This window comes from Bubalus kerabau, chromosome 2, assembly GCF_029407905.1.
Source record: "Bubalus kerabau isolate K-KA32 ecotype Philippines breed swamp buffalo chromosome 2, PCC_UOA_SB_1v2, whole genome shotgun sequence".
Lineage (NCBI taxonomy): Eukaryota > Metazoa > Chordata > Mammalia > Artiodactyla > Bovidae > Bubalus > Bubalus kerabau.
This window is the reverse complement of record NC_073625.1, coordinates 198,358,848-198,385,833: the sequence shown is the minus strand read 5'-3', so window position 1 is coordinate 198,385,833 and position 26,986 is coordinate 198,358,848. Positions and strand designations below refer to the sequence as shown.

Sequence of the window (26,986 nt, the reverse complement as noted above, 5' to 3'; positions counted from 1 at the left end):
GAATTTACCAGGAGCTTCCTTCTCCTCCTGTTCTATGTCTGCCAATTTGCCATAGTTTAAAGGCTTAGAACGTGCCTAAGTCCTTCAAGAATACATCTAACAAAATGACTCTGATCCCATCTTCCTTTAGCTGTGTTGTAGTCCCAGTCTGGCCCTATAGTAACGATTATGAGAAGTAGGATTAGAGCACCAACGACAGCATAACTAGGGATATTAGACAGAATATTTTTTCCAGAAATAAAGTTAGAGAAGGTGTGAAAAAAGTCATTAGCTGCTCCAGCGGCGGTAAAATCCAGTCGAGAGTGTTGAGGATCTGGGAGATATGCCCAATACTTAGCTGGAATAGGAGAGGCGCTTACCTGGCAGGAAAGCAAGGCAAGCATGGCAATAAACATTTTCTCAGGAGAAGCTGGAGATCCCTGCGAGGAAGTCATTCCTCGTGCCTGGTGACAGAGTGTTTTTATTTGTCCCCAAGTGGGTATGGGGGCATTCCGGGTCGCCTGAGTTAGGCGGCCTGGGATGTTTCTGTGGCGCAGGGAATCAGGGGGAGTAGTGTTCCATACGTGAAGCTGAGACATCTGTTCGGCGGGCGGATCCATTCCTTGCTCATCCGAGGTCCCTGAAGTCAATTGTCTCGATGTCGGCAGCGTCTCCTGTGCTGGCGGGGGAAGTGGAGGCAGAGGGGGCCCCTTCCTCTTGCGGGGTCGCGGCAGCCGTGGAGTCCGGTATCTGAGGGGCTGAGACATGACGAATCAATCTGTCTGGAACCCAAATTGGAGAATCTGCATCCTGTGGAAAAACACAAGCATATCCTCGACCGCTGGTTAACAACGGGTCGGGATCTTTCCATTGTCCGGAGAGGAAGTCCTTCTATTTGACTAATGGCTTTGCATTCAATTGCTCCGGGCACCAATGGCGAAGCATTGCAGTAGTTCCGGCCGAATCGGCATTTAAAATATTTATTACAAAAAGAGCATGTTGCAAGATTTGATGGGGAGAGCTATACTTAAACTCCCCTTCTTTTAATTTTTGAATTTGAAGCTTTAATGTTTGATGTGCTCTTTCCACAATGGCTTGTCCCTGGGGATTATAAGGGATGCCTGTATTGTGTTTAATTTGAAACTGTAAACAAAATTCCTGAAAAAACTTAGAAGTATAAGCAGGGGCATTATCAGTTTTCAAAGCCTTTGGCAGACCTAGATACGAAAAACAAGTAAAGAGATGTTGTATAACATCTTTAACTGCCTCTCCGGTACGAGCAGTTGCAATAATGACATGAGAAAAGGTATCTACAGTTACATGAACAAAGGAAAGTTTTCCAAATGAAGAGATATGAGTTACATCCATTTGCCAGAGTATGTTAGGTTTGAGACCACGAGGGTTAACTCCCATAGGTAGACTATTATAAACAGTGGGGCAGTGTAAGCAAGAGCGCACAATCTCCCTAGCAGTTTCTCTGGGAATTTGGAATTGATATCTTAAAGCAGTAGCATTTTGATGATGAAGTAAGTGAGAGGCTCTGGCTTCCTCAATCACCGTAGCCACTGTATTTCTGGTTAACAAGTCAGCCAAGTTATTAAAGGCATTTAAGGGCCGGGCAATCCGGAATGAGCCCGAATGTTTCCAATGAAAAATATTTTATTTCTTTTCCAAATTTGTTGCTGTAAATTACTTAACAAATGAAATATGGTAGTTTTATTTTCAGGCAAAACCGCAGTTTCAATGTGTGGAAACAACCTGACAATATACTGAGAATCAGAATAAAGGTTAAATTCCTCATCTGCAAACATAGCAAAAGCCTCTATGACTGCTGTTATTTCAGCTCTTTGAGCTGAAGTTTCCCGTATTTCTAAAACGTTTTGGTCAATTTTAGTGACTATGGAGGCTTTACCGTTTGCTGACCCGTCAGTAAAAACTATCTGAGCATTTGGAATAGGAGATTGTTTACATCTGACAGGAAAAATAACTGGATGTCTGGATATAAAATTCAGCAAAACATGCGAAGGTAAATGATGCAGAATTTGACCACAATAATTTCCTACAGCAATCTGCCAGTCCTCATCAAACATTAGAAGAGCATCAAGTTGTTCTTTATTATATGGAATTACAATTTCTGCTAGTTCTTTACCGAACAATTCAATGCTCCGTTTTCTCCCTTTTAATATCAACATAGCTATCAGTCCTGGATAAGAAGCCTCTATTTTTTTAGCTTGGGCGGGGAGATGGACCCATTCTAGGGGGCCGTTTTGCCATAAAACTCCCGTAGGCGCAGTTGGAGTAGCTAAGCAAAGGAATTGCCAGTTTGTCTGTAAATTAACTCTTTTTACATAGCTATCAGATAGGGCTGCTTCTACTTTGTCTAAAGCTTCCTGAGCTTCAGCAGTTAATTGTCTTTTAGAAGTTGGGTCAGGATCCCCACGTAAAATATTAAAAAGAGGCTTTAATTCAGCAGTGGTTAATTTTAAATAAGGTCTGATCCAATTAATATCTCCTAAAAGTTTTTGATAATCATTTAAAGTAACAAGGTGATCTTTTCTCAATTTTAATGGGGCATGAGTTACAGTTTCTGAACTGATAACCCGTCCTAAGTAGGTTATGGGCGGATTGACTTGAATTTTCTCTGGGGCAATTTTTAAGCCTCTGTCTGTTAATGCCTGGGTCAAAACCTGGAGGACAGTTTGTAAATGAGCCCTATCAGGGTGGGCAATTAAGATGTCATCCATATAACGGATCATATAGACGTGTTCATATTTACTTCTAACATCTTCTAAAGCAGCACTAACAAACTTTTGACATAGGGTGGGGCTATTTTTCATTCCTTGAGGCAAAACCTTCCATTGAAACCATAGATAAGGCTGTTTAAGATTTTCTGACAGAAGACTAAAGGCAAATCGCTTTTTATCCTCCGTATTTAAGGGAATGGTGAAAAAGCAATCTTGTAAATCAATTACAATTACATTGTATCCCTCTGGAATGGCTCCTGGGGAAGGGAGCCCAGGTTGTAGGGCCCCCATGTCCTCCATGGTGGCATTAATAGCTCTTAAATCTTGTAAAAGTCTCCAGTTACCAGACTTTTTCTTAATAACAAAAATAGGAGTATTCCAGGGGCTATTGGAGGGCTTGATATGTCCCAATTCTAGTTGTTCAAAAATTAATGTTTTAGCTGCCAGAAGTTTTTCTTTAGTCAGAGGCCATTATTCTACCCACACCGGGTCCTGAGATTTCCACGTAATGGGGTCGGCAGCAAAAACAATGGCCTCCATCAAAAATTTGGATGCCCCAATCCAGTACGGAATTTTCGAGGAGCCGGGCAAATTGGCTCAATTATTCCTGTCTGCTGTTTACCTAATCCTTTTGAAGGGTCATAGTCCATTTGTAACATTTGAGCAGTTACTTTATCATCAGGGCTAAAAAGTAACATGCCCATTTGAGACAGCACATCCCTTCCCCACAGCGAGAAGGGCAGCGAAGGAATCACATGTGGTTGGAATGTTCCACGGGTATCCTCAAATTGCCAGTCTAAAATTTTTGCACTTTGGGCTACTGCAGGGGCTCTCCCGATGCCCACTAAGTTATTTGCAGTAGTATGTGTGGGCCAGGAATTGGGCCAGTCTTTCCCAGAAATACAGGAAACGTCTGCTCCTGTGTCTAATAGCCCTTCAATAGACTTGCCACTGACAAGAATAGATTTCATGGGACGATTTTTAGTAATTTCTGTTACCCAAAAAGCCATGTCACTAGACCCAAATCCCTTGTCACGTCTTTCATTTTGGGTGGCTGTTTGCCCAATTGCAGTATGATAAGGCAAAAGTAAAAGTTGGGCTATTCTCTGTCCCTGATGTATTTGGAAAGTTTTAGTCTGGGGTGAAATCATTATTTGAATTTCTCCTGTATAATCTGAATCAATTACTCCAGGAATAACTGTAAGACCTTGCATAGCTAGGGAACCTCTGCCTAGTATAATTCCTACCAGGCCAGTTGGTAATGGCCCTTTAATTCCTGTAGGAATTTTTACAGTGGGGCTATCTGGAGTTAATATTGTTGAGGTGGTGGAACTGAGGTCCAGTCCTGCACTGCCTGGGGTTACTCTAAGAAGCTCTACGATGGGACAAAGGGAATGAATGGGCTCAGTGAGGCTGCCCCAATCGTTGTCAGGGCCTGGGGCTGGCCCCTCAACCTGTTTCCCGAGTGCTGGTCGGGGGCCTAAAAAAACTCCATTTCTATGGAATCGTGACCTACAGTCCCTTGCCCAATGATATCCTTTCTGACAGCGAGGGCAAAGAGACCTAGTATTCATGGGTGGGGGGGGGGGCAGGGTCTTGCAGAGCAGACACAGCTGGTTGGGCCGGATTAGGCAGATAAGAACCGGGTGTTCTTTGAGGGCAATAACGAGAAGTGTGTCCCTCCTGGCCACAGGAAAAACAAGTTCTAGGGAATGCATTCCTACCTTGGTTATTGGGATCACCTTGTGATGGCTTATTCTTGTTAGTAAAAAAAGATTGGACTGCCTGCTGATAAGAATTCCCTTTTATTGCTGCAGCTATAGCAACACCCTGTAGCATTGACAGTCCTACATCTGCACACTGTTTCATATAATCAATTAAAGATCCAGTTCTTCTAATAGGGCGCAGTATAGCCTGGCAGGTGGAATTAGCATTTTCAAAGGCCAAGTGTTTTGTTAATAATTTAGCTGCCTCAGAATCAGAAATTATTCTCTGGACAGCTTCTGAGAGTCGTGAGACAAAGTCTTCAAATGGCTCTTCTGACTTCTGTTTAATATCAGATAGAGCGGTACCCGATGCCTTACCATCGGGCAATGAATGCCAGGCAGTAAAGGCACAATCAGCCACCTGTTGTATAGCAGTCCTATCTAATTTCATCTGTTCGTCATATGAGGGGTAGTCGGCCTGCCCAAGTAATATAGGTTCAGTGATATGTTTAAGATCTCCATTTTGGTTAGAAAAAGCATATATACAAGCGAGATCATCATATTCAGATTTCCAAAGTATGAAATGTCCTCCGGACAGGCAAGCATTAGCAATTGTTTTCCACTCTCGAGGTGTTAACCATTGGCCTGCTAAATTTTCTACTAGCTGCATGGTATATGGGGCTTTAGGCCCATATGAAATACATGCATTTTTAAGTTCTTTTACTAATTGAAAAGAAACAGGCACCCAGTCGATAGCCTTTTGCTCCCTTTCATCATTGTCAAAAATTAAAGGGAAACAAGCCTGAAGTTGGGGATCAAATTTCTCGCCAGGGGCAGAAAAGGCCTGTCTCCATGGGATCGATACTGGAAATTTTCCACTTCGATAAGGAGGTGGCGGCAATCTTGTGGGGTTAATAGGACCTGTATGGCTTGGTATGGGAGGTGGTAGCAGTGGCATAGGTTCCATATCCTCTGCTCTGTACTCTGGAGCTCTTTGAATTGTTTGGTATCCAGAGGTTACATATGGATTAAATGGGAAGGTCTCTTGGGAATTCCTAGGGGCATATGGCCTGATAGGAGACGTCTCCCTTAAGCTCCTTGGAGCTGATGGCCTGACAGGGGAAGTTTCTCTTAGGCTTTTTGGGGCATCTTTGTTTAAGAGATGCCAATTTTCATCAGAGCGATATTTAGCTGTTATCTCGTCTAAATTCTCTTTTTCTTTCTGGGGAAGCTGATCTTGTTTCTCATCCCTATCTTTAAGTTGCTCCTGAGTAGTCATAGCTGCTAACATCTTTCTTAATTGCCGATAGTCAGGCAGGTCTTCGTTTTTCTCATTTTCCTCAGGTTTAACTACAGTTTCATCCTCATTTTCCTCTTTAAAAGTTACTCTTTTAGATTCAGAGGCAGGTTTAGCTACAGCATTTTCTTCACTATCCCCTTTAAGATGTACTTTTTCTGAATCTGGGGCAGGGTCTAAGACATCTCTAATGATATTCCATAAGGAAAAGGCGTCATTAGGCACCTTTTCTGACCCATGTTCGGCATGGTAAGTTTTTAGCTGTTTTCCTACTTTCTCCCAGACATCTAAGTTAACAGTGCCTTTGTCTGGAAACCAGGGACAGTGCTCTTGTACAAATGAAAAAAATGATTGAATGGTAGATTTTTAAACTTTGATTCCTCTTTTACTTAGTAAGTGTAAAATTACTCCTATAAAGAGCTGTCTTTCATTTGATTACGTGTTACCCATGTCAGAAAATTAAGTATAATAGAAGATAAAGCTTTTAGTTTTCAAAAGATCAGGCTTTTCTTTGGCCTTTTAACTTCAGAAACCGTTTTTTCTCTCTAACTCTAACTCTTTAACACTTTCAACACTTCCCACTCCTACTAGCCTTGTCTATCCTACAGGGGGGTCCGCAGCACCCTAAGTGGGGTCCTAGCCGTCCCTAAAATTCAACACTGGGGGAATAGGGTTGGGGACCTACCTTCGAATTGCCTGTCTCGGGCGCCACCTGCCAGGGTCCAGCCCCAGCTGATTCAGGGAGTTCGAAGCGGCGACGGCGTCGGCGAGGATCAGGATACAATAGCTTCAATTAGATATTAATTAAAGATGTAAAGAGTAATAGAATGAGGATAGCTCAGTAGGAAAACTCAGTGGAGAAAAGAGGCTGAGTAGCTTGGTTTACGCGGGAGATCAATAAAACTTCAAGACAAGAATCTTGCACCACCTACGTAGGCCGCAGGCGTCCTTCCGTTCTCCCGAAGGAGAGGAGACACTGAGGCCTCCCCGGTCGGATCTTAGAAGCCCAGGCAAAATTAGTAAGCTTGGTGGGTTCCGCGCTCCAGATGGAGACTCAGCCAGAGTGAGAGAGTGAGCAACATGGGGAGACCAGTATTTCGAGAAACTGATCCCAATTCTTTGTTTTCCATGGTCTACTTTTATACACTGAGATGTTATGCAAAAGTCATGTGGGGTCAGCAGTCCTGACTTTTATCAAAGTCAGGTGCTTCATACAAATGTATACAGAGATCTTAGGGGTGTTACATCATCTTCTGGCCAGGGGGCCTGCTGACAATTTATGACCCTCTCCTTGTGACAGCGGTCAGTCAACCAGGACACTTATTTCTCCAGGGGTGATTATTCTTAAAACAGATGCCACCCAGATAAAGTTACATTCCTATAGGGTGAGGGTATAGTGGGTTTTAGTTAAGGAAAGAATTTACTTAGCCTAAGGTCTAACGTGATTTATATCAAAGGTTAATATTTATTTCTTCTATATATTCATTAATGTGTATAAGGGCAGGGGATGTGAAGACTTAGCAACAAACATTGGCTCAACAAATGAAAAACCCTTCACCAATACAATTTCTAATCAGCCCATTATACTTATACTAATGGTTTTCTAACTTTTCTAAGGAACCTGTTTTTAGAAGGTTTAAAGCATCTCGTGCCTCTCATGGTTGGGAGGCTGTGAGCAATCACATGTGACCAGACAAGCCTGTCAGGCAGGCTGGAGAACGTTCAGAGGAGTTTGTAGGTTAAAACACTCTTGTCACGCCCAGGACTTTTTATTAACTGGAGCTCTAAGTTAACTCCTTCTCCGAAAGAGGTGGTGGGGGACATCCCCCCGTAAAGTCAGAGGTGTAGGTGAGAGCACAAAGTAGTAAAGTAGGCAGGCTCTGGTTATGGGGGTAGATGCTCGAGGATTTCCAGGGGGACTCCTGAGGCTCGATCCCGCCTTTGCATATATCGAGCCTCCTTCCTCATGACCTTTGCCACGGGCCGAGTGCCTCACTCTGGCCCCCAACACTTCCCTGTCTTCCACTGTCTCCCAGAATTTGCTCAAGTTCATGGCCATTGAAAGTGAAGAGGAACTAAAGAGCCTTTTGATGAAAGTGAAAGAGGAGAGTGAAAAAGTTGGCTTAAAGCTCAACATTCAGAAAACTTCAACACTTAGAAAGTGAAGAGGAACTAAAGAGACTCTGGATGAAAGTGAAAGAGGAGAGTGAAAACGTTGACTTAAAGCTCAACATTCAGAAAACTAAGATCATGACATCCGGTCCCATCATTGCACGGCAAATAAATGGGGAAACAGTGGAAACAGTGGCTGATTTTATTTTGGGGGGCTCCAAAATTACTGAAGATGGTTATTGCAGTCATGAAATGAAAAGACACTTGCTCCTTGGAAGGAAAGTTATGACTAACCTAGACAGCATATTAAAAAGCAGAGACATTACTTTGCCAACAAAGGTCTGTCTAGTCAAACCTATGGTTTTTCCAGTAGTCATGTATGGATGTGAGTGTTGGAGTATAAAGAAAGCTGAATGCTGAAGAATTGATGCTTTTGAACTGTGGTGTTGGAGAAGACTCTTGAGAGTCCCCTGGACTGCAAGGAGACCCAACCAGTCCATCCTATAGGATATCAGTCCTGGGTGTTCATTGGAAGGACTGATGTTGAAGCTGAAACTCCAATACTTTGGCCACCTGATGTGAAGAGCTAACTCGTTTGAAAAGACCCTGATGCTGGGAAAGATTGAGGGCAGGAGGAGAAGGGGATGACAGAGGATGAGATGGTTAGATGGCATCACCAACTCAAAGGACATGAGTTTGGGTAGGCTCTGGGAGTTGGTGATAGACAGGGAGGCCTGGCGTGCTGCAGTTCATGGGGTCGCAAAGAGTCAGACACGACTGAGCAAGTGAACTGAACCAATGTCCATTGACTCAGTGATGCCATCCAACCATCTTATCCTCTGCTGACCTCTTCTCCTTTTGTCTTCAATCTTTCCCAGCATCAGGTCTTTTCCAATGAATTAGCTCTTCATATCAGATGGTCAAAATATTGGAGCTTCAGCTTCAGCATCAGTTCTTCCAATGAACATTGGGGGTTGATTTCCTTTCAGATTGACTGGTTTGATCTCTTTGCAGTCCAAAGGACTCTCAAGAGTCTTCTCCAGCACCACAATTCAAAAGCATCAATTCTTTGTTGCTCAACCTTCTTTATGGTCTAAGTCTCACATTCATAATGACTGCTCTAAAAACAATAGCTTTGACTGTACGGACCTTTGTCGGCAAAGTGATGTCTTTGCTTTTTAATATGCTGTCTAGGTTGGTCATAACTTTCCTTCCAAGGAGTAAGTGTCTTTTAGTTTCATGGCTGCAGTCACCATCTGCAGTGATTTTGGAGCCCATGAAAAGAAATCAGTTACTGTTTCCGTTTTCCCCTTCTATTTGCCATGAAGAGATGGGACCAGATGCCTTGATCTTAGATTTTTTAAATGTTGAGTTTTAAGGCAGCTTTTTCACTCCCCTCATCAGGAGGCTCTTTAGTTCCTCTTTGCTTTCTGCTGTAAGAGTGGTATCATCTGCATATCTGATGTTAATATTTCTCCCAGAAGTCTTGATTCCAGCTTGTGATTCATCTGGCCCAGCATTTCCCATGATGTGCTCTGTATATAAGTTAAATAATCTACAGCCTTATCAAATTCCTTTCCCAATTTGGAACCAGTCAGTTGTTCCATGTAAGGTTCTAAGTGTTGCTTCTTGACCTGCATATAGGTTTCTCAAGAGATAAGTAAGTGGTCTGGTATTCCCATATCTTGAAGAATTTTCCACAGTTTGTTGTGATCCACACAGTCAAAGGCTTTCTCTTAGTCAATGAAGCAGAAGTCGATGTTTTTCTGGAATTCCCTTGCTTTCTCTATGATCCAACAAATGTTGGCAATTTGATCTCTGGTTCCTTTGTCTTTTCTAAACCCAGCTTGTGTATCTGGAAGTTCTCAGTATACATATTGCTGAAGCTTAGCTTAAAGGATTTTTAACATAACCTTACTAGCATGGGGAATGAGTACAATTGTCCAATAATTTGAGCATTCTTTGGCACTGCCCTTCTTTGAGATTGAAATGAAAACTGACCTTTTCCAGTCCAGTGGACACTGCTGTGTTTTCTAAATTTGCTGACATATTGAGTGCAGCACTTTAACAACATCATCCTTTCAGATTTTAAATAAATCAGCTGAGATTCCATCACCTCTACTAGCTTTGTTCATAGTAATGCTTCATAAGGCCCACTTGACTTTACACTCCAGGATGCCTGGCTCTAGGTGAGTGACCATACCACCATGGTTATCGCAGTCATCCAGACCTTTTTTGTATTGTTCTTCTGTGTATTTTTGCCACCTCTTCGAAATCTCTTCTGCCTCTGTTAGGTTTTTGCTGTTTTTGTCCTTTATCGTGCCCATCCTTGCATGAAATGTACCCTTGATATCTCCCAAGTTTCTTGAAAAGATCTCTATTCTATTGTTTTCCTCTATTTCTTTGCACTGTTCATTGAACAAGGCCTTCTTATCTCTCCTTGCTATTCTCTGGAACTCTGCATTCAGTTGGGTATATCTTTCCTTTTCTTCCTTGCTTTTTGCATCTCTTCTTTTCTCAGGTATTTGTAAAGCCTCCTCAGATAACCACTTTGCCTTCTCGCATTTCTTTTTCTTTGGGATGGTTTTGGTCACCACCTCCTGGACAATGTTAGTAACCTGTTTCCATAGTTCTTAAGGCACTCTGTCTACCAGACCTAGTCACTTTAATCTGTTTATCACCTCCACTGCATAATCATAAGGGATTTGATTTAGGTAATACATGAATGGCCTAGTGGTTTTCCCTACTTTCTTCAATTTAAGCCTGAATTTTGCAATAAGGAGCTCATGAGATGAGCCACAGTCAGCTTCAAGTCTTGTTTTTGCTGACTGTATAGAGTTTCTCCATCTTTGGCTGCAAAGAATATAATTAATCTGATTTTGGTATTGACCATCTGGTAGTTTTTATGTGCAGAGTCATCTCTTGTGTTGGAAAAAGGTGTGGGAAAGGGATTGTTGGAAAGGGTTTGTTGTTGTTGGAAAATGGTATTTATTATGACCAGAGCATGTTTTTGGTGTGGTTCTCCCCTTCATGTATCACAGCCTTGAAGTGGTGAGGGGGCTTGCATAATTCAGTGAAGCTATGAGTGATGCCATTCAGGGTCACCCCAGATGGATGGGTCATAGTGGAGAATTCTGACAAAATGTGATCTGCTGGGGGAGGGAAATGCAAATCACTCCAGTATTCTTGCTGCGAGAACCCCATGAACAGTACACAAAGATGAAAAGATATGACACTGAAAGAAGAATTCCCCAGGTCAAAAGGTGCCCAACATGCTACTGTGGAAGAGGGGAGGACCATTACTAATAGCTCCAGGAAAAAGGAAGCCGCTGGGCCAAAGAGCAAATGACGCTCAGTTGTGGAGGTGTCTGGTGGTGAAAGTTAAGTCTGATGCTCTAAAGAACAACATTTCATAGGAACCTGGAATGTTTGATCCATGAATCAGGGTAAACTGGACATGGTCAAGTAGGATATGGCAAGAGTGAACATCAGCATCTTAGGAATCAGTGAACTAAAATGCCTTCTTGTGCTGTTGATGGGGTTATTGTGGCAACCAGTGAACTAAAATGAAAGAGTATGGGTGAATTTAATTCAGGTGACCATTGTGTCTGCTACTGTGGGCAAGAATCCCTTAGAATAAATGGAGTAGCACTCATAGTCAACAATAGGGTCCAAAATGCAGTGCTTTGGTTCAGTCTCAAAAAGACAGAATGATTCTGGTTCATTTCCAGAGTAAACCATTCAACATTACAGTAATGCCAGTCTATGCCCCAAGCACTGATGCCAAAGAAGCTGAAGTTGACCAGTTCTTTGAAGATCTACAAAACCTTATATAACTAACACCAAAAAATATGTCCTTTTCATCATAGAGGATTAGAATGCAAAAGTAGAAAGTCAAGAGATACCTGGAGTAACAGGCAAATTTGGCCTTGGAGTACAAAATGAAGCAGGGAAAAGGCTAGCAGAATTTTGCCAAGACACAAGTTGCGCCTTATTATTTTTATTGAGGTATAATTGACTTACAATATTTTATTGGCTTCAGGTGTGTACAACATAGTGATTCAATATTTTTATACATTACAGAATGATCACCACAGTAAGTCTAGTCATGATATGTTTCCGTAAAAGACATTGCATAGTTATTGACTGTCTACCCCACACTCTGCGTTTCATACCTGTGAGTCATTTATTTTGTAATGGGAAGTTTTTACGTCTTAACTTCTCTCACCGACTCCTCTCATCCCCCTACACACGCTCTCTGGCAACCACCTGTTTGTTTTCTGTATCTATGAGTCTATTTCTGTTTTGTTATGTTTGTTCATTTGTTAGATTCCACACATAAGTGAAATCATGTTGTAATTTTGTTTCTCCATCTGATTTAGTTCACTTAGTCTATGAAGTCAGACAGAGTTGGACACGACTGAAGTGACTTAGCAGCAGCAGCAGCAGCATAATACCATCTATTATGGTCCATCCATGTTGTTGTCACATATGGCAAGATTTCATTCTGTTTATGACTAATATTCTATTCTGTGCATGTATATACACATCTCTGTGTGTGTGTGTATCTGTGTGTGTGTGTATCTGTGTGTGTATGTGTATCTGTGTGTGTGTGTGTATCTGTGTGTGTGTGTGTATCTGTGTGTGTGTGTGCGCACACGCAATGTGTTAGTCACTCAATCGTGTCTTACTCTTTGTGACACCGTGGACCGTAGCCCACCAGGTTCTTCTGTCCGTGATGATTCCCTGTCAAGAATACTGGAGTGGGTTGCCATTTCCTACTCCAGGGAATCTTCCCAACCCAAGAATTGAATCCGTGTTTCTTGCACCTCCTGCATGGGCAGGTAGACTCTTCACCTCTGTGCCACCTGGGAAGCCTGTATATATATAGTCCCCTCTGTCCATGGATAGATACGTAAGTGTGAAAATGAAAGTGTTAGTCACTCAGTCATGTCCAACTCTTTGTGGCCTCATGGACTGTAGCCTGCCTGCCAGGCTCTTCTGTCCATGGAATTCTCCAGGCAAGAATACTAGAGTGGGTAGCCATTCTCTTTTCCAGGGGATCTTCCTGACGCAGTGATTGAACCTAGGTCTCCTGTATTGCAGGCAGATTCTTTACCGTCTGAGCCACCGGGGAAGCGCACGCGCGCACACACACACACACACACACACACACACACACACACACATCTCTTTTATTCATTCATCTATTGAGGAACACACTTGGGTTGCTTTCATTTCATAGCTGTTGTAAATAATGCTGCCATGAACACAAGTGTGCATATATCTTTTGTATCTATATTTTGTTCTGTTTGGGTAAATACCAAGTTGCTGGATCATCTGGTAGTTCTACTTTTAGTTTTTGAGGAACCGCTGTACTGTTTCCACAGCAGCTGCACCGTTTACATTCTCACCAACAGTGCATGAGGCTCCCCTTTTCTCCACATCTTCACCAGAGCTTGTTCTTTTTTTGTGTGATAACCATTCTGACAGGTATGAAATGATATTTTATTGCGGTTTTGATTTCCCTGGTGATTAGTGATGTTGAGCATCTTTTCACGTGTCTTTTCACACATGGCCGTCTGTATGTCTTTGGAAAAACATTCAAGTCCTCTGCCCACTTTGTAGTCAGGTGGTTTTTTCAATGCTGAGTCGTATGCATTCTTTGCATGCTTGTTGTATATACGGTGTGCAGATATATCCTCCCATTCAGTAGGCTGCCTTTTATCTCTGTAGACAGTTTCCGTCACCTTCAAAAGCTTTTTCGTTCCCTGCCAGCTGCAAGGTGCTTGCATCTCAGTTCTACCCTTTGCTGTTGTTGTTGCTCCACTCTCCTCTTCATTCCTTAGACATATTCTTGTCCCAAGACGTGGAGGGATCACTCTGTGCCCTAAATTTAACATTTAGAAAGGATGTTCAGTGGCACTTGCTAGCTCAAATGTAGCGAATGACCTTGTTTCTGGTGACTTTGCAAGGAGATAAACCATAAAAACGACCATCACATCCTCAGAGCCTTTCAGAAAATCCTCATTTCTTCACAACCGGGCATAATGCATCCCATTACCTTCCCTACTCTGTGCTTTATCCTGTGTGGAATTGAGTTAGGGGAGTGAGAATATCCTGTAATTTTCCTTCTGATTTATCTGCCTGAGGGCTCCCTTGGATGATCTATGGGGCTTTTTGTCTTCCATCTCTATGTTATTTTATTTTCTAGAATAACTTATTATTCTAAAGCTTCTCAAAAAATGATGGTTGTTCAATTTAAAATAATTGTATAAACTAGAGGAACCAGGGATCAAATTGCCAATATCCACTGGATCATGGAAAAAGCAAGAGAGTTCCAGAAAAACATCTACTTCTGCTTTATTGACTATGCCAAAGCCTTAGACTCTGGATCACAATAGACTGTGGAAAATTCTGAAAGAGATGGGAATACCAGACCACCTGATCTGCCTCTTGAGAAATTTGTATGCAGGTCAGGAAGCAACAGTTAGAACTGGACATGGAATAACAGACTGGTTCCAAATAGGAAAAGGAGTACGTCAAGGCTGTATATTGTCATTCTGCTTATTTAACTTCTATGCAGAGTACATCATGAGAAACGCTGGACTGGAAGAAACACAAGCTGGAATCAAGATTGCCAGGAGAAATCTCAATAACCTCAGATATGCAGATGACACCACCCTTATGGCAGAAAGTGAAGAGGAACTAAAAAGCCTCTTGATGAAAGTGAAAGTGGAGAGGAAAAGTTGGCTTAAAGCTCAACATTCAGAAAATGAAGATCATGGCATCTGGTCCCATCACTTCATGGCAGATAGATGGGGAAACAGTGGAAACAGTGTCAGACTTTATTTTTGGGGGCTCCAAAATCACTGCAGATGGTGACTGCAGCCATGAAATTAAAAGATGCTTACTCCTTGGAAGGAAAGTTATGACCAACCTAGATAGCATATTTAAAAGCACAGACATTACTTTGCTAACAAAGGTTCGTCTAGTCAAGGCTATGGTTTTTCCTGTGGTCATGTATGGATGTGAGAGTTGGACTGTGAAAAAGGCTGAGCGACGAACAATTGATGCTTTTGAACTGTGGTGTTGGAGAAGACTCTTGAGAGTGCCTTGGACTGCAAGGAGAACCAACCAGTCCATTCTGAAGGAGATCGGCCCTGGGATTTCTTTGGAAGGAATGATGCTAAAGCTGAAACTCCAGTACTTTGGCCACCTCATGCGAAGAGTTGACTCATTGGAAAAGACTCTGATGGTGGGAGGGATTGGGGGCAGGAGGAGAAGGGGAGGACAGAGGATGAGATGGCTGGATGGCATCGCTCACTCGATGGACATGAGTCTGGGTGAACTCCGGGAGTTGGTGATGGACAGGGAGGCCTGGCATGCTGCGATTCATGGAGTCACAAAGAGTGGGACACAACTGAGCGACTGAACTGAACTGAACTGATGCCCTAATTTCTCAGTCTGTTTAAACATGCTTGGAAGTTGTGGGGCATGTTGGAAAGATTTCTTAAGCCATCCATTATATCAACCTGAGCTCTAACTAAAGCAATATTGTAACACTTGGGCTATTTGTGCTGAATCCCATTAAGAAATGTCCAATTGTCTTGTGTCCCAAAACATAAGACTTAATATGCACCCTCTTTTAAAGTCTAAAAATGGAGCATTACAGGGAAAATGCAACTTGTGTGCCTCATTTTAAATTTCATTTTTCTTTATAAAAAATGTAGCATTTGTTCCTTTGAAACAATAGCTTTCAAAATAGCTCATATTTATTGATCCAGATGCTATTCAAAGATCTTCTTATGTAAAGATTCATATAATCCTTATAACAACTCAAAGAGATGACTGATATTTTTTCAGATGATGAAACTGAGGCACAGAGAAGAAAATAAGTTTCTCAGAGTCTGGAATCCCCATTCACAATGAGATTTTAATTCAAAAGTCAAAAATAGGAAAATAAGATAGTTGAGATGTTCTCAGCTCCTCCTGTGTATTAATTAGTTTTACCTATACAAGAGAAGGAAATGGTAACCCACTCCAGTCTTCTTGCCTGGAGAATCCCGAGGACAAAGGAGCCTGGTGGGCTACAGTCCATGGGGTCCCAAAGAGTTGGACACGACTGAGCTACTAACATACACACACACACATACAAGAATACTGTGAGAAAGATTTATGAACTGGCTCTATTTCTCTTTCTGTATATTGCTCTTAAAAAAAAAAAAAATCCTAAGAATTGGCTATCATGGAGACAAAAGCCATTAGCTGTAGAAGATGACAATATTAACAGGAAGGCCAAAGGGTTTTGGGGGGAGTAATTTAAAAATGGTATAATTTAGAATTCAGAACAGTTGCAGGAGGACATTAATTTCCCTTTTTTTCTGAAGGATGTGCTGGGTTGTCCAGACAGACACTCAGAGGCCATCAGATGACCTGCTGTTGAGGCCTTGTTGGGCTGCTGGTTTTGATTAGATTGTTACCACCCAAGAGGCACCACCAGGATCAGAAGCCAAGGAAAGGAATTGGGCAATGAAGCTTTAAACTCTGGCTTTGCCCCTTGTGTAATCTGGACACGTGATTTGTCACTGGCGCTTCAATTTGGTCATATGTGAGATGGGGATAAACTCACAGATGTGCTGTGAGAGCTACAAGAGGTAGTGTTTACCGGGACCACTGACACTTTCTGTGTATGCAAAGTGCAGGCCATTGTTACTGCTGTCTCCTCAAGGGCATTACTAGTGCGCCTTTGCCTGGTAACCACCTGTGAAATTGGAAAGCTTCCATGTATTTATAGCACCTATGAAGTTCCAGCCACCATGCTATATGCTTTTCATGCTTTGTCATCATTACTCTTCACTCCTCAAGGTGTGTTCACGGGACCAGCAACCCATCAGTCTCACCTAGGTTTGTGAGAAAAGCCAAATCTTAACCTTTCTCTCTCACCCAGTCCATCAGGCTCCGCATCCCTAATGAGATCCCCATGTGGTTTCCATGAGTGGTAAAGTCTGAGGGGTCTTGGGCTGATCCCCATACTAATCTTGCAAGTTAATTATGATAAAACATTTCCCAGAGGAAGTGAGGGAAAGTCGGAGCTGAACTGACTTGTTCTAAACAACGCAGTCTTGAATCCGCACTCTGGAGGTCTGACTCCCTGGTTCCTCTCTATCACTCAACACCCCCAATCCATGGTCGACCCCCAGCATTTGCTGAGAAGTCCAGGAAGAGCCAGCAGCTTCATGGCGCTCCTGGCGGGACCATGCCTCCTGCCTCGAGCTGGAATGAGACTCCAGATGGTTTCTGACTCTCCCTCCCTGGGGTCCTGTCAGCACTTCCTCAGCCCTTGGTGACTCCTGCTTCTCAGCACTTGCTTCCATCCCCTCTCCTCCCATCTGCCCGAGCCAAGGAGCCTCCTCCAGCTCAGTCCCAGAAAACAGCACTGTCCTGTGGCCTCTGGGAACTCAGCCCAAAAGCAGTCAAGTATTGATTTGAACCCTGTGGGTTTCTTGAGCTCAGGGCCCACAGAGTGTTCTTTAATGCTGGGCGCTGAGGTTTGAAGGTTGTCTGTATCCTTCTATTTAAAAAAAAAGAGAATGTTTATGCAAATCCCTGTGCTTTATCCTTTCCCGCCCCTTCCCCATGCACTCTGTCTTTCAGTTCAGTTCAGTTCAGTTCAGTTCAGTCGCTCAGTCATGTGTGACTCTTTGTGACCCCATGGACTGCAGCACGCCAGGCCTCCCTGTCCATCACCAACTCCTGGAGTTTACTTGTCTTTAGTACCCAGCTAAGGTCCCCTAGAGAAGGAAATGGCAACCCACTCCAGTACTCTCATCTGGAAAATTCCATTGACTGAGGAGGCCTGGCGTGCTACAGTCCATGGGGTCGCAAAGAGTCGGACACGACTGAGCAGCTTCACTTCGCTGCACTTCAGTCTCATGAGAGCACAACTGGACACTCAGAGAGGAAGCTGGTTGACGGAGTCATGAGAGGCGCTGATTGAAGCTGCAGCGCATCCGAGCTGTCAGCACGTCACGTGGCTTGTCTTTCAGGTGCCCTGTTGGTGAGGTTTCCTTCTCTGGTGCTGATGGGCATCTGCAGTGGGGATCATGGAGCTGGGCTCCTCTTTTCATGCTGCAGTCCCCTCCCACACGATCTCTCTGCTTGAGCCTTCTTCAGAATCATCTTGTCTACCTTATCAGTGACTGTGCTGGCAAGCCCAAAGTCAAAGTAATGAGATGTTAATGAACAACAGCTAGATGCTGATAAGTCTAAAGTGGATCAGTATTCCCCATAGACCTCTGCTGCGTCTTTGTGTACTTGTTCCCACAATTTGATCTTTGTAAGAACAGTAAAAAATTTTAAGCGTTATCGTCAAAGTATTCTTCCTCAGAGTTTAAAAAAAAAAAAGTTAAACATTTTGTAGTAATTCCAATTCAGTTGAATTTGGTTGTTCTCCAGCTGGCAGAACAGCAGATGGAAGAGTTGAGCTGCTCTGAGAAGAAAGTTAACACCGTGTTTCGAACAAGGCAGATTCCGAGGACGCTTATGAAGGACCAGGCTGTGTTGAGACAGGAAGAAACCTCAGCAGCATTGACTCCTACCCCAAATTCTGTTGTTGAGGAAATAGGCCAAAGGCTTGTTCGAGGCCGCCCAGCCAATCCTTGCAAACCAAGGACTGGGACCTGAGCTCCTGACACCTGGTTCCGTTGGTGCTGCCTAGAACTTTTCCTGTGAACCTTTCCTTAATATGAATACAAACTTGAGGGTATGCTTGAGTTTATTTGAAGTCTTTCATACTGCCTCTAAAAGTCTCATCAACTTTGCATTTTATAAGACACTTCAACCACATTTCCCATGATTTAAGCATAATATTCACCAGGTTAGCCTTTCCCCACAACTCCTGGAGGAAAGTCCATGTTCCCAGTGCTACCCCAGTCTTCTCATATCTCCTGGAACACTGCTGTGGATCCTGGTTTCAGAAGCCTTCCAGATGGCCTCATGTGATTTCCAGTAAAGCTGTTAATGTGCCACATCCATGCCGACACTGTTGTCTCTAATGCTTGGTGATTTACTACGTCGACTTTAGTGTGGCCGATACTCAGATCTGATGACCATGTGGAATGGATCTGAATGTTGGGTGTTGGCAACTCTGCACTCACTGCTCGTCTCAGCTTCCCTCTATCTGGCTGGGTGTTGCAGGGTTTCAAATGTGCTGTCCGTTGGAATGTGTCTTCTCCCTGGGGGTGGAGGGTGTTGAGAAGAATCATGAATAGCCACTGCTTATCTCTGGGCATCTGTGCCTGCTGTTCCTTCACACCATAATGCTTCTTTGCCAGTTAAGGGTCCTACTGATTCTCCCAAAAGTGCCAGATGTCATTACCTTCATCAGGTTCCCTTTATTCATCCGCTTTGAAATGCATCTCCGGTTCCTGTGTTACTAAAATGTGTTATGGGGCGTCTTTCTTTCTTGAACATTGTTTGTCGGTCCTTCCACTCTTTGAAGGTGTGGCTCTGTCATTTCTGTGCCTCCAAGTGGTTTGTTATGTCTTTTCCTAGCAGCCCTTTCATCAGTCTTGGTTGACTCGGAATGTCTAAGTCAGGAAAAAGCCTCATTTTAGAGAAGGCAATGGCACCCCACTCCAGTACTCTTGCCTGGAAAATCCCATGGATGGAGGAGCCTGGTGGGCTGAAGTCCATGGGGTCACTAAGAGTCAGACATGACTGAGTGACTTCGCTTTCACTTTTTCACTTTCATGCATTGGAGAAGGAAATGGCAACCCACTCCAGTGTTCTTGCCTGGAGAATCTCAGGGACAGGGGAGCCTGGTGGGCTGACGTCTATGGGGTCACACAGAGTCAGACACGACTGAAGTGACTTAGCAGCAGTAGATGGCTTTTAGCATGGGAGACTTAGGAATGTTCTCATGTTTGTTTTGTGTTATATTAGCATAAACAAAAGTTCCACTCTCAATATTTCTTTCCCCACAAGTGTTTTTCCTTCAGGGAAACTCAGTGTGAAGGATCATGCTGGGGATACACGGCAGTCCTAACAGAAAGAGTGAATGCTCTGTAAGGAGTGTGCGTTCCAGAATGTTCTTTTCCAAAGTAAACCCTACCTGTCTCGCTCCCTGAGGACAGGCATGACATCTTTGTTTGCTGAGCACCTTGCCACCAGAGTAAGGGCCAGGTCTGCCTGGTCCCAGCCAAAGGGATGCAAGGCACAGGACTGACTCCCAGGGAGTAGTACTGTCCTACATGCTTTAAAAAAGTGATTTATTTTATATATTTATTTGGCTGTGCTAGGCCTTAGTTGCAGCGTGAGGTCTTCTCTTCTGGAGCACAGGCTCAGTAGCTGTGGTACACGGGCCTAGCTGCTCCACATGGGCATGTGGGATCTTTCCTAACCAGGGGTTGAACCTGTGTCCCCTGCCCTGGAAGGCTAATTCTCAACCAGGGAAGTCCCTGTCCTACACGCTTTGACAGGGTGGAAAACCACATGGCCGTGACTAAGCTTGGATATCCAGCTCTTTGCAAACCACACCTCAATTCCTGAGAGAAATAATATGAAAGTGTTCCTAATCATTACAAGGGGGAAACCCTGCAAAGAGCCTGCATTAGCCAGAGCGTGCCTGCCCCAGTCTCAGGGGCTCAACACGAGAAAGTGTTATTTCTCCATCTGTCACCAGTGACGTGGGTTCCTTGGGAGTGTGGGTGAAAGGAAGGGTACTTTGCTGCATTCAGGACCCAGGCTCCTTCTATCAGTGACTCCATCATGTCCTAGGGCCTCAAGGCCTTTTCTGAATCCTCCACAGCTGGCTGGCAAAGGAGGAGGTGAAGCTCGTGCATACCCTGGAAGTGGCATTCACTGCTTCCACCTCCATGCTGTTGGCTAGACCTTGGTCATATGGTCCAAGTGACTGCAGGGAAGGATGGAAATGTAGTCTGGTTTTCAGAAGAAGAGAGAATAAGTTTGTTGGTTATCTAGCCAGTTATCACATGGACCTTGCTGGATTCATTACTGTTAATATAATTTGTCTTTTAAACCTGATATCAGTTATTAAATTAATCATTATAGGAAAGGGTCTGTGAAGGAAATAAATGGGTTTTCCATCCCTACAAAACCTTCCCTGATTCCCCCTCCCTCTTATCAGCTCTGGCCTCTCTGATGATCTCTGCCTCCTTCCATCCTTGTGGCTTATGACCTAGATCTGTGACCATGTCCTTGAAGGGTCTGCATGTTCTTGATTAATAACTCCCACCACACTGCATCACACACCATGGACAATCCCCAGAGATTTACAGAATTTACAAATGACTGAAGCCTTAACTCCCTTACCCTCACTCCAATAGACCTGACGTTAGTTGAGTTTTATACATGTGGCCACACCTCATATACCCACACCGATGGTATAGTCCAGCCTCCAGCTGAGGACTAGAGAACTAAGTGACTGTAAATAGCTGGACTATAAATGCCAAATTATATAGACATAGAGAGTTACACATGTTCTTTAAAAATATCATATTCATGTTTTTCTCATCTGAATTGGAAGGTGCATGAAAAATGTGGCCTGAGATTTAGCACCGCTAATGATGATTTGTGTATGTGTTGGCACTAGATGAATGGAAGCAACAGATTTCATCTGTATGCCTGGGAGACAGAGAGCCAGCAGCATGTGGAACGCATGGCCCGCTGCACCCTCTGCTATGGTAAGCCTGGATGGCGCTGCTGGTCGGATCGATGTCTTCAGAGCAGGGTGAATTAGCTGGTGGCCACAGGCCAGCTCTGCTCTGCAGATGTGTATCAGTTTTTCTTGGGAAGTCAGAACAGGCTGGAGAGTCTCAGACACGGCATTCCTTTGTGGCCACAGTCAGCCAGAGATGCGCAGTGCCTGCCCCCTTTGGAGAGCAAGTATCAGCTAGTGCCTCACCATCCGGTCCCTCCCCCTCCCTGGCTTCTCATCCTGGCCCCTCCGCCTCCTTACCTGTCCTGCCAAGGCTTCTGGATATGCCTGGGTTCGTGTCCCTTCCTCATTTGACCATTAGTGTGACGGGCGGACCACTGAGCTCAGGTCAAGAGCATTGAGTTCTTGGCCTGGAACTGCCATTGGCCACCAGCAGGGTCTCAGAAAGACCCCAGCTTCCCACACCTCACACCAGCCTGGGCACAGAAGAAGCAGTGTTGCTGAAACCCACGCACATCCACATGTGAAGAGCTGTCCTGCACATCACCTTCCCCTGGGGCCAGCCCGAGTCTTGGACAGAAAAGCAAAAGGGAATTCTGCAGCTCCCTCTCCTGGATCCACCCTAAGTCCTAAAGCTGCCGTGAGAGGTGTGGCTCTGAAAACCTGGTCAGATATAGAAACTGCTGTTCGTAGGGCATGTTACAGCTGATGAACTTCTTTCCCGTTCATTATTTTGTTTGACGCTGTGGTCCCTCTGGGCCTCTACCCACTCCTGCACAAGTGAAAACCCAGCTGGGGTTTATGGAACCTGAGCTTTGACTACACAGGCGTTGTTCTGAGCACTTAGGTATATTAACTCACTTTAAAGTTAAAAACTGCACAAACAGCTTCATAAGAGAGGTTTATTATTATGAGTATCATTATCTCCATCAGTGGAGAAGGAAATGGCAACCCACTCTACTACTTTTGCCTGGAAAATTCCATGGATGGAGGAGTCTGGTAGGCTACAGTCCATGGGGTTGCAGAGTTGGACACGACTGAGCAACTTCACTCTCACTTTCACATTCTATCTCCATCAGACAGATGAGGAATCTGAGTAATCTGCCCCGGGGTCACACACCCAGTAAGAGGCCGGCTTGACTGTACCAAGTAGAGGGGCTCTGAACCTAGGGATTAGGAAGCCATGTGGCCTAGTGGTTAGAAACATTAACTGTGGAATCAGATATACTCTCAACTCTTCTTCTGAAAAACAGGCATGTTTATTTACAGCGCCCATCTTCTGGCTGAAGTCATCCCCAGGCAGACAGCCTTCAACAGTGGCTCTCCCTACTGAGTGCCTGGAAGCGTGTGTGCCTGGAAAGGAAAGGGACACATGGTAACCCCTCTTCTCCTCCACAGATCAGTGCCTCCCGGCCCCGGAGTGCGGGCAGGGCAGGCCCGGGCCTCTGCAAGTGGATGCAGACATCGCCTTCGTGGTGGACGGCTCCCGTGGCGTGGGCGCCGACCTCTACCGTGTAGCCTTGACCCTGGTGGACTCCGTGCTCGACGAGCTGGAGGTGTCTAGGCAGCCGAGCACGTCTCCCCATGGAGCCCGCGTGGCCCTGGTGACACACACGACCCCCAGCTTCTGGCCTGGAGAGGGGAGGTCCCCCGTGCTCGAGGGCTTCCACCTGACTGCGTATGGCCACCGGGCACAGATGCAGAGGAGCATCCGCGAGGCTGCAGGCCACCCCCTGCGGGGAGCGCCGGCCCTGGGCCATGCCCTGGAGTGGACGCTGGAGAAGGTGCTCCTGGCCGCCCCGCTGCTCCAGAGGGCACAGGTCCTCTTTGCCATCGTGGCCAGTGAGACCAGCAGCTGGGACCGGGAGAAATTAAGGACTCTGTCCCTGGAGGCCAAGTGCAAGGGCATCACTCTGTTTGTGCTGGCCTTGGGCCCGGGCGTGGGGACCCGTGAGCTGGCAGAGCTGGTCCACCTGGCCAGCTCTCCCTCAGAGCAGCACCTGCTACGCCTAGAAGGGGTCTCAGAGGCAGAGGTGGCTTATGCCCTGAGCTTCACGCGGGCCTTCCTGAACCTCTTAAAAAGTGAGCGGACAGGGATGCCTGGCGGGGTGGGAAGAGGCAAGCACAGAGCCTGGCATATGGGTGGGTGGGTGCCCATGGCACCATCACCCTTGCTGGGCTGTAGGCTGCCCCGTGGTCTCCACCTCTAGGGGAGACCCCAGAGTGCACCCCACTTCCTGAAAACCCTAAGCTATGTTGCCCTGACACGCTGCCAAGCTTAGTGTTGGCTTCTTGTCTGGTGGCTGGGAGGCCTCAGGTTTCCACCGAATCTTTTGATTTTGTCATTTACCAGAATGAGGATAAAAATCTCTTCTCTATTTGTGAAGCCTGTGTTCAAATATGTGCGTGGAAGCAACATTGCTGTATGTGCATAAAGAATAGTTACTGTTATTGCTGTGTCCAGTGATTTAGAGTCCACTGCTAAAGAACAGTGCTTCTCAGATTTTAACATGCACATGCTTTTCCTGGGAATCTAGTTACACTTTGGATTTTGATTCAGTGCGTCTGAGCTGGGGCCCGAGAGTCTGCATTTTTTAAAAAGATTTCATTGAAGTATAGTCAGTTTATAATGTGTATTTCTCTGTGCAGCAAAAGTGGACAGTCCACATTTTAAATAAGCTCCTGGTTGACGCTGCTGGTGCAGGGACCGTACTTTGAGTAGCAAGAGTTTTCAGGGACTTGCTAGGAAATGAGGGAGACAGGACAGAAGTCTGGAGCCTCCCATCTCAGGTTGGAACACCGGTGAAAAGTGCTGTGACCATGCATCTTGGCCAGAATTCTTCCCTGTATCCTGTCCTACTTCTTCACTTCCAGTCAGAACAAGTTGAATGAGATTTATGGGTAACTGGCACCAAATCTGTATCCTAGCATGATGATGGAGATGGTTAGGACTGGAGGGTGGGTATTATCCTGGTCACATTTGCAGGAGTTTGTCTTGGGCTTTGTCCAACAGTGCATAGTCCCAAACAACTCATGTGTGGGCCTCCTTGTGGCATGGGAGGCCTTCCTGCCCTCTTTGCTGGGAGACATCAGCTTCTCAGTTTATAAGTGGGTATGACATCCCGTCACATAAAGCTCCGCTGTCACTGAGGGAATAAAGGCAGTCTGATGGACACCTTAGAAATAGAGACACAGCACTTGTGCCTCTGTAACTTGAGAGACATGGACATTAATGAATTGGTTCTCGTCTAATCTTTGCCACTCAAGAGCTGTGTGATTCTAGAAAGGTCAGGGAACCTTGAGATTCCTTACCTTTGCAAGAGGTGGAAGAAGGAATTGTAACAGATGACTGAAGGCTTAGTGATTCTTTGAGGGAGAAGGAGGCTATAGGATTATTTTTCTAGTCTGTTTTAATTTTGCTTTACTTTATATGTTTTATTACATTAGGTTGCATTTCATATTTTGTTCTATTCTTTTATGTTATGATTTTATTTTATATTGCTTATACAATAGAATTCATTTTATACTTTCATTTTGCTTGTATTTTATTCTTCTATTTGTATTTATTTTGTGCTTTGAGTTTACATCTTTTTGATTTTATGTCAATAGACTTTTTTGTTTTCTATTTTATTGTGTTATACTTTAATTTGTTTTATTGTATATTTTACACTTTAATTGATTTTATGTCTTATGTCTTAATGGATAATATTTTGGTCTTGTGCTTTATTTTACTTCATTTTATTTTTGAGCTTCATATCATTTTATGCTTTATTTGATGTGATGTTTTATTTCATTTTTAGGTGGCACTAATCAGTACCCACCTCCAGAGCTCATTGAAAAGTGTGGGGGCCCAAGCCGAGGGGACACCCTGCTGCAACACATCTTGCCTGTCAAGAGGTAGGCTGAGGGCAGGGCTGGGCTTGTCCCATGGCTCTGTGCCCTGCAGGGACTGTCTCCCTAAGTTCAGTTCAGTTCAGTCACTCAGTCATGTCCAACTCTTTGTGCCCATGAACTGCAGCACACCAGGCCTCCCTGTCCATCACCAACTTCCAGAGTTTACCCAAACTCATGTCCATTGAGTCAGTGATGCCATCCAACCATCTCATCCTCTGTCGTCCCCTTCTGCTCCTGCCCTCAGTCTTTCCCAGCATTGGGGTCTTTTCAAATGACTCAGTTCTTCTCATCAGGTGGCCAAAGTACTGGACTCTCAGCTTCAGCATCAGTCCTTCCAATGAATATTCAGGACTGATTTCCTTTAGGATGGACTGGTTGGATCTCCTTTAAGTCCAAGCGACTCTCAAGAGTCTTCTCCAACACCACAGTTCAAAAGCATCGATTCTTCTTTGCTCAGCTTTCTTTAGAGTCCAACTCTCACTTCCATACAAGACCACTGGAAAAACCATTGCCTCTCTTCCTCAGGTCACAGGCAAACCAGTCCTTGACTCAAACCACTGGGATTCAGATGCTCCTGTGTTTGACGATTCTGATATGGTTTGGTTTCTGTTTTCTTATTTTTCAATAGTAAGAGTAATACAGGACCAATAAAATTCAAGGAGCATGTAAGTGTATAAGAGCAATCAGTAACAATTTTCCTATCCACTGCATTCCCCATCCTCTAATCCCACGTCCTGGAGGTAAAATGGATAGTGATAAACATATTATTCTGATGTTTGTCCCAACACCCTTGCAAATCTAAGACAACAGCTGGTTTGATAATGAAGCCATCAGCAGATACCCAAGCCTGAGGCTCCCTGAGCCCAGTGGTACCAAGTGGGACTCACCCCCTCATTCTCCCAGTCTTTTGTTTCTGTGCAGGTTGCCCAAGCGCCAGTTTGGCAAATCTGGCCTTACTGATGATTTGGAAGCACTCGAAGCAGCAGGCTCTTTTCGAGAGGAGAATAGAGAAGCCACAATGACGTCTATCACTCAGCAAGAAGCACTTGAGAATTATGAAAAGAGTGGCTATGATGCTGAAGAAAATCATCAAAAAGATCCAGCAAAACTGAAAAAAACTGGAAAAGAAAGAAATTCGGGCAATGTCTATGGTATAAACCCAACTACTCCTTGCTCCTTGGGTTGAATTTACCTTTAAAAATCTTTAGCTTAAAAAAAAAATCCTGTGCGCTGTGTTAGCATGCAGACATCAGCTTTGTGTAGTTTGCTTGCAAGAGCACAGATTCGTGTATGCAGCTACAAATAACTAGTTTAAGGAAATAGTAGAAGGCTGACTTTTATTTGACTTTAAGTATGGAGCTAACAGAAGCTGTCTGAGGGAGTGTTATAGAGTCTCACCCCATGGAGTGTCTGTACTTCATTGTGGAAACAATGATCTATTGCAGAAGTGGCGAACATACCCTTGACCTTGAGGGAAGATGCTCTGGCTTGTAGAAGGCTCCTTCATCTATGAGTGGCCACATGTGTTCTGACCGAGTTTAAGGAACATTTTGGATCCATCTAAGACAACCAT

The 26,986-nt window shown here is 44.4% G+C and overlaps 1 protein-coding gene across 1 annotated transcript in view; it reads left to right on the top strand.

Moving 5' to 3' along the window:
* LOC129644558 (collagen alpha-4(VI) chain-like) overlaps positions 1–26,599 on the top strand; it is a 131,339-nt gene extending 104,740 nt beyond the window's left edge. The window contains 4 exon segments of the mRNA XM_055570142.1: positions 21,454–21,544; positions 22,918–23,601; positions 25,320–25,416; positions 26,335–26,599. Coding sequence (XP_055426117.1) covers positions 21,454–21,544; positions 22,918–23,601; positions 25,320–25,416; positions 26,335–26,599 — 1,137 coding nt within the window.
* Positions 26,600–26,986: the final 387 nt, after the last annotated feature.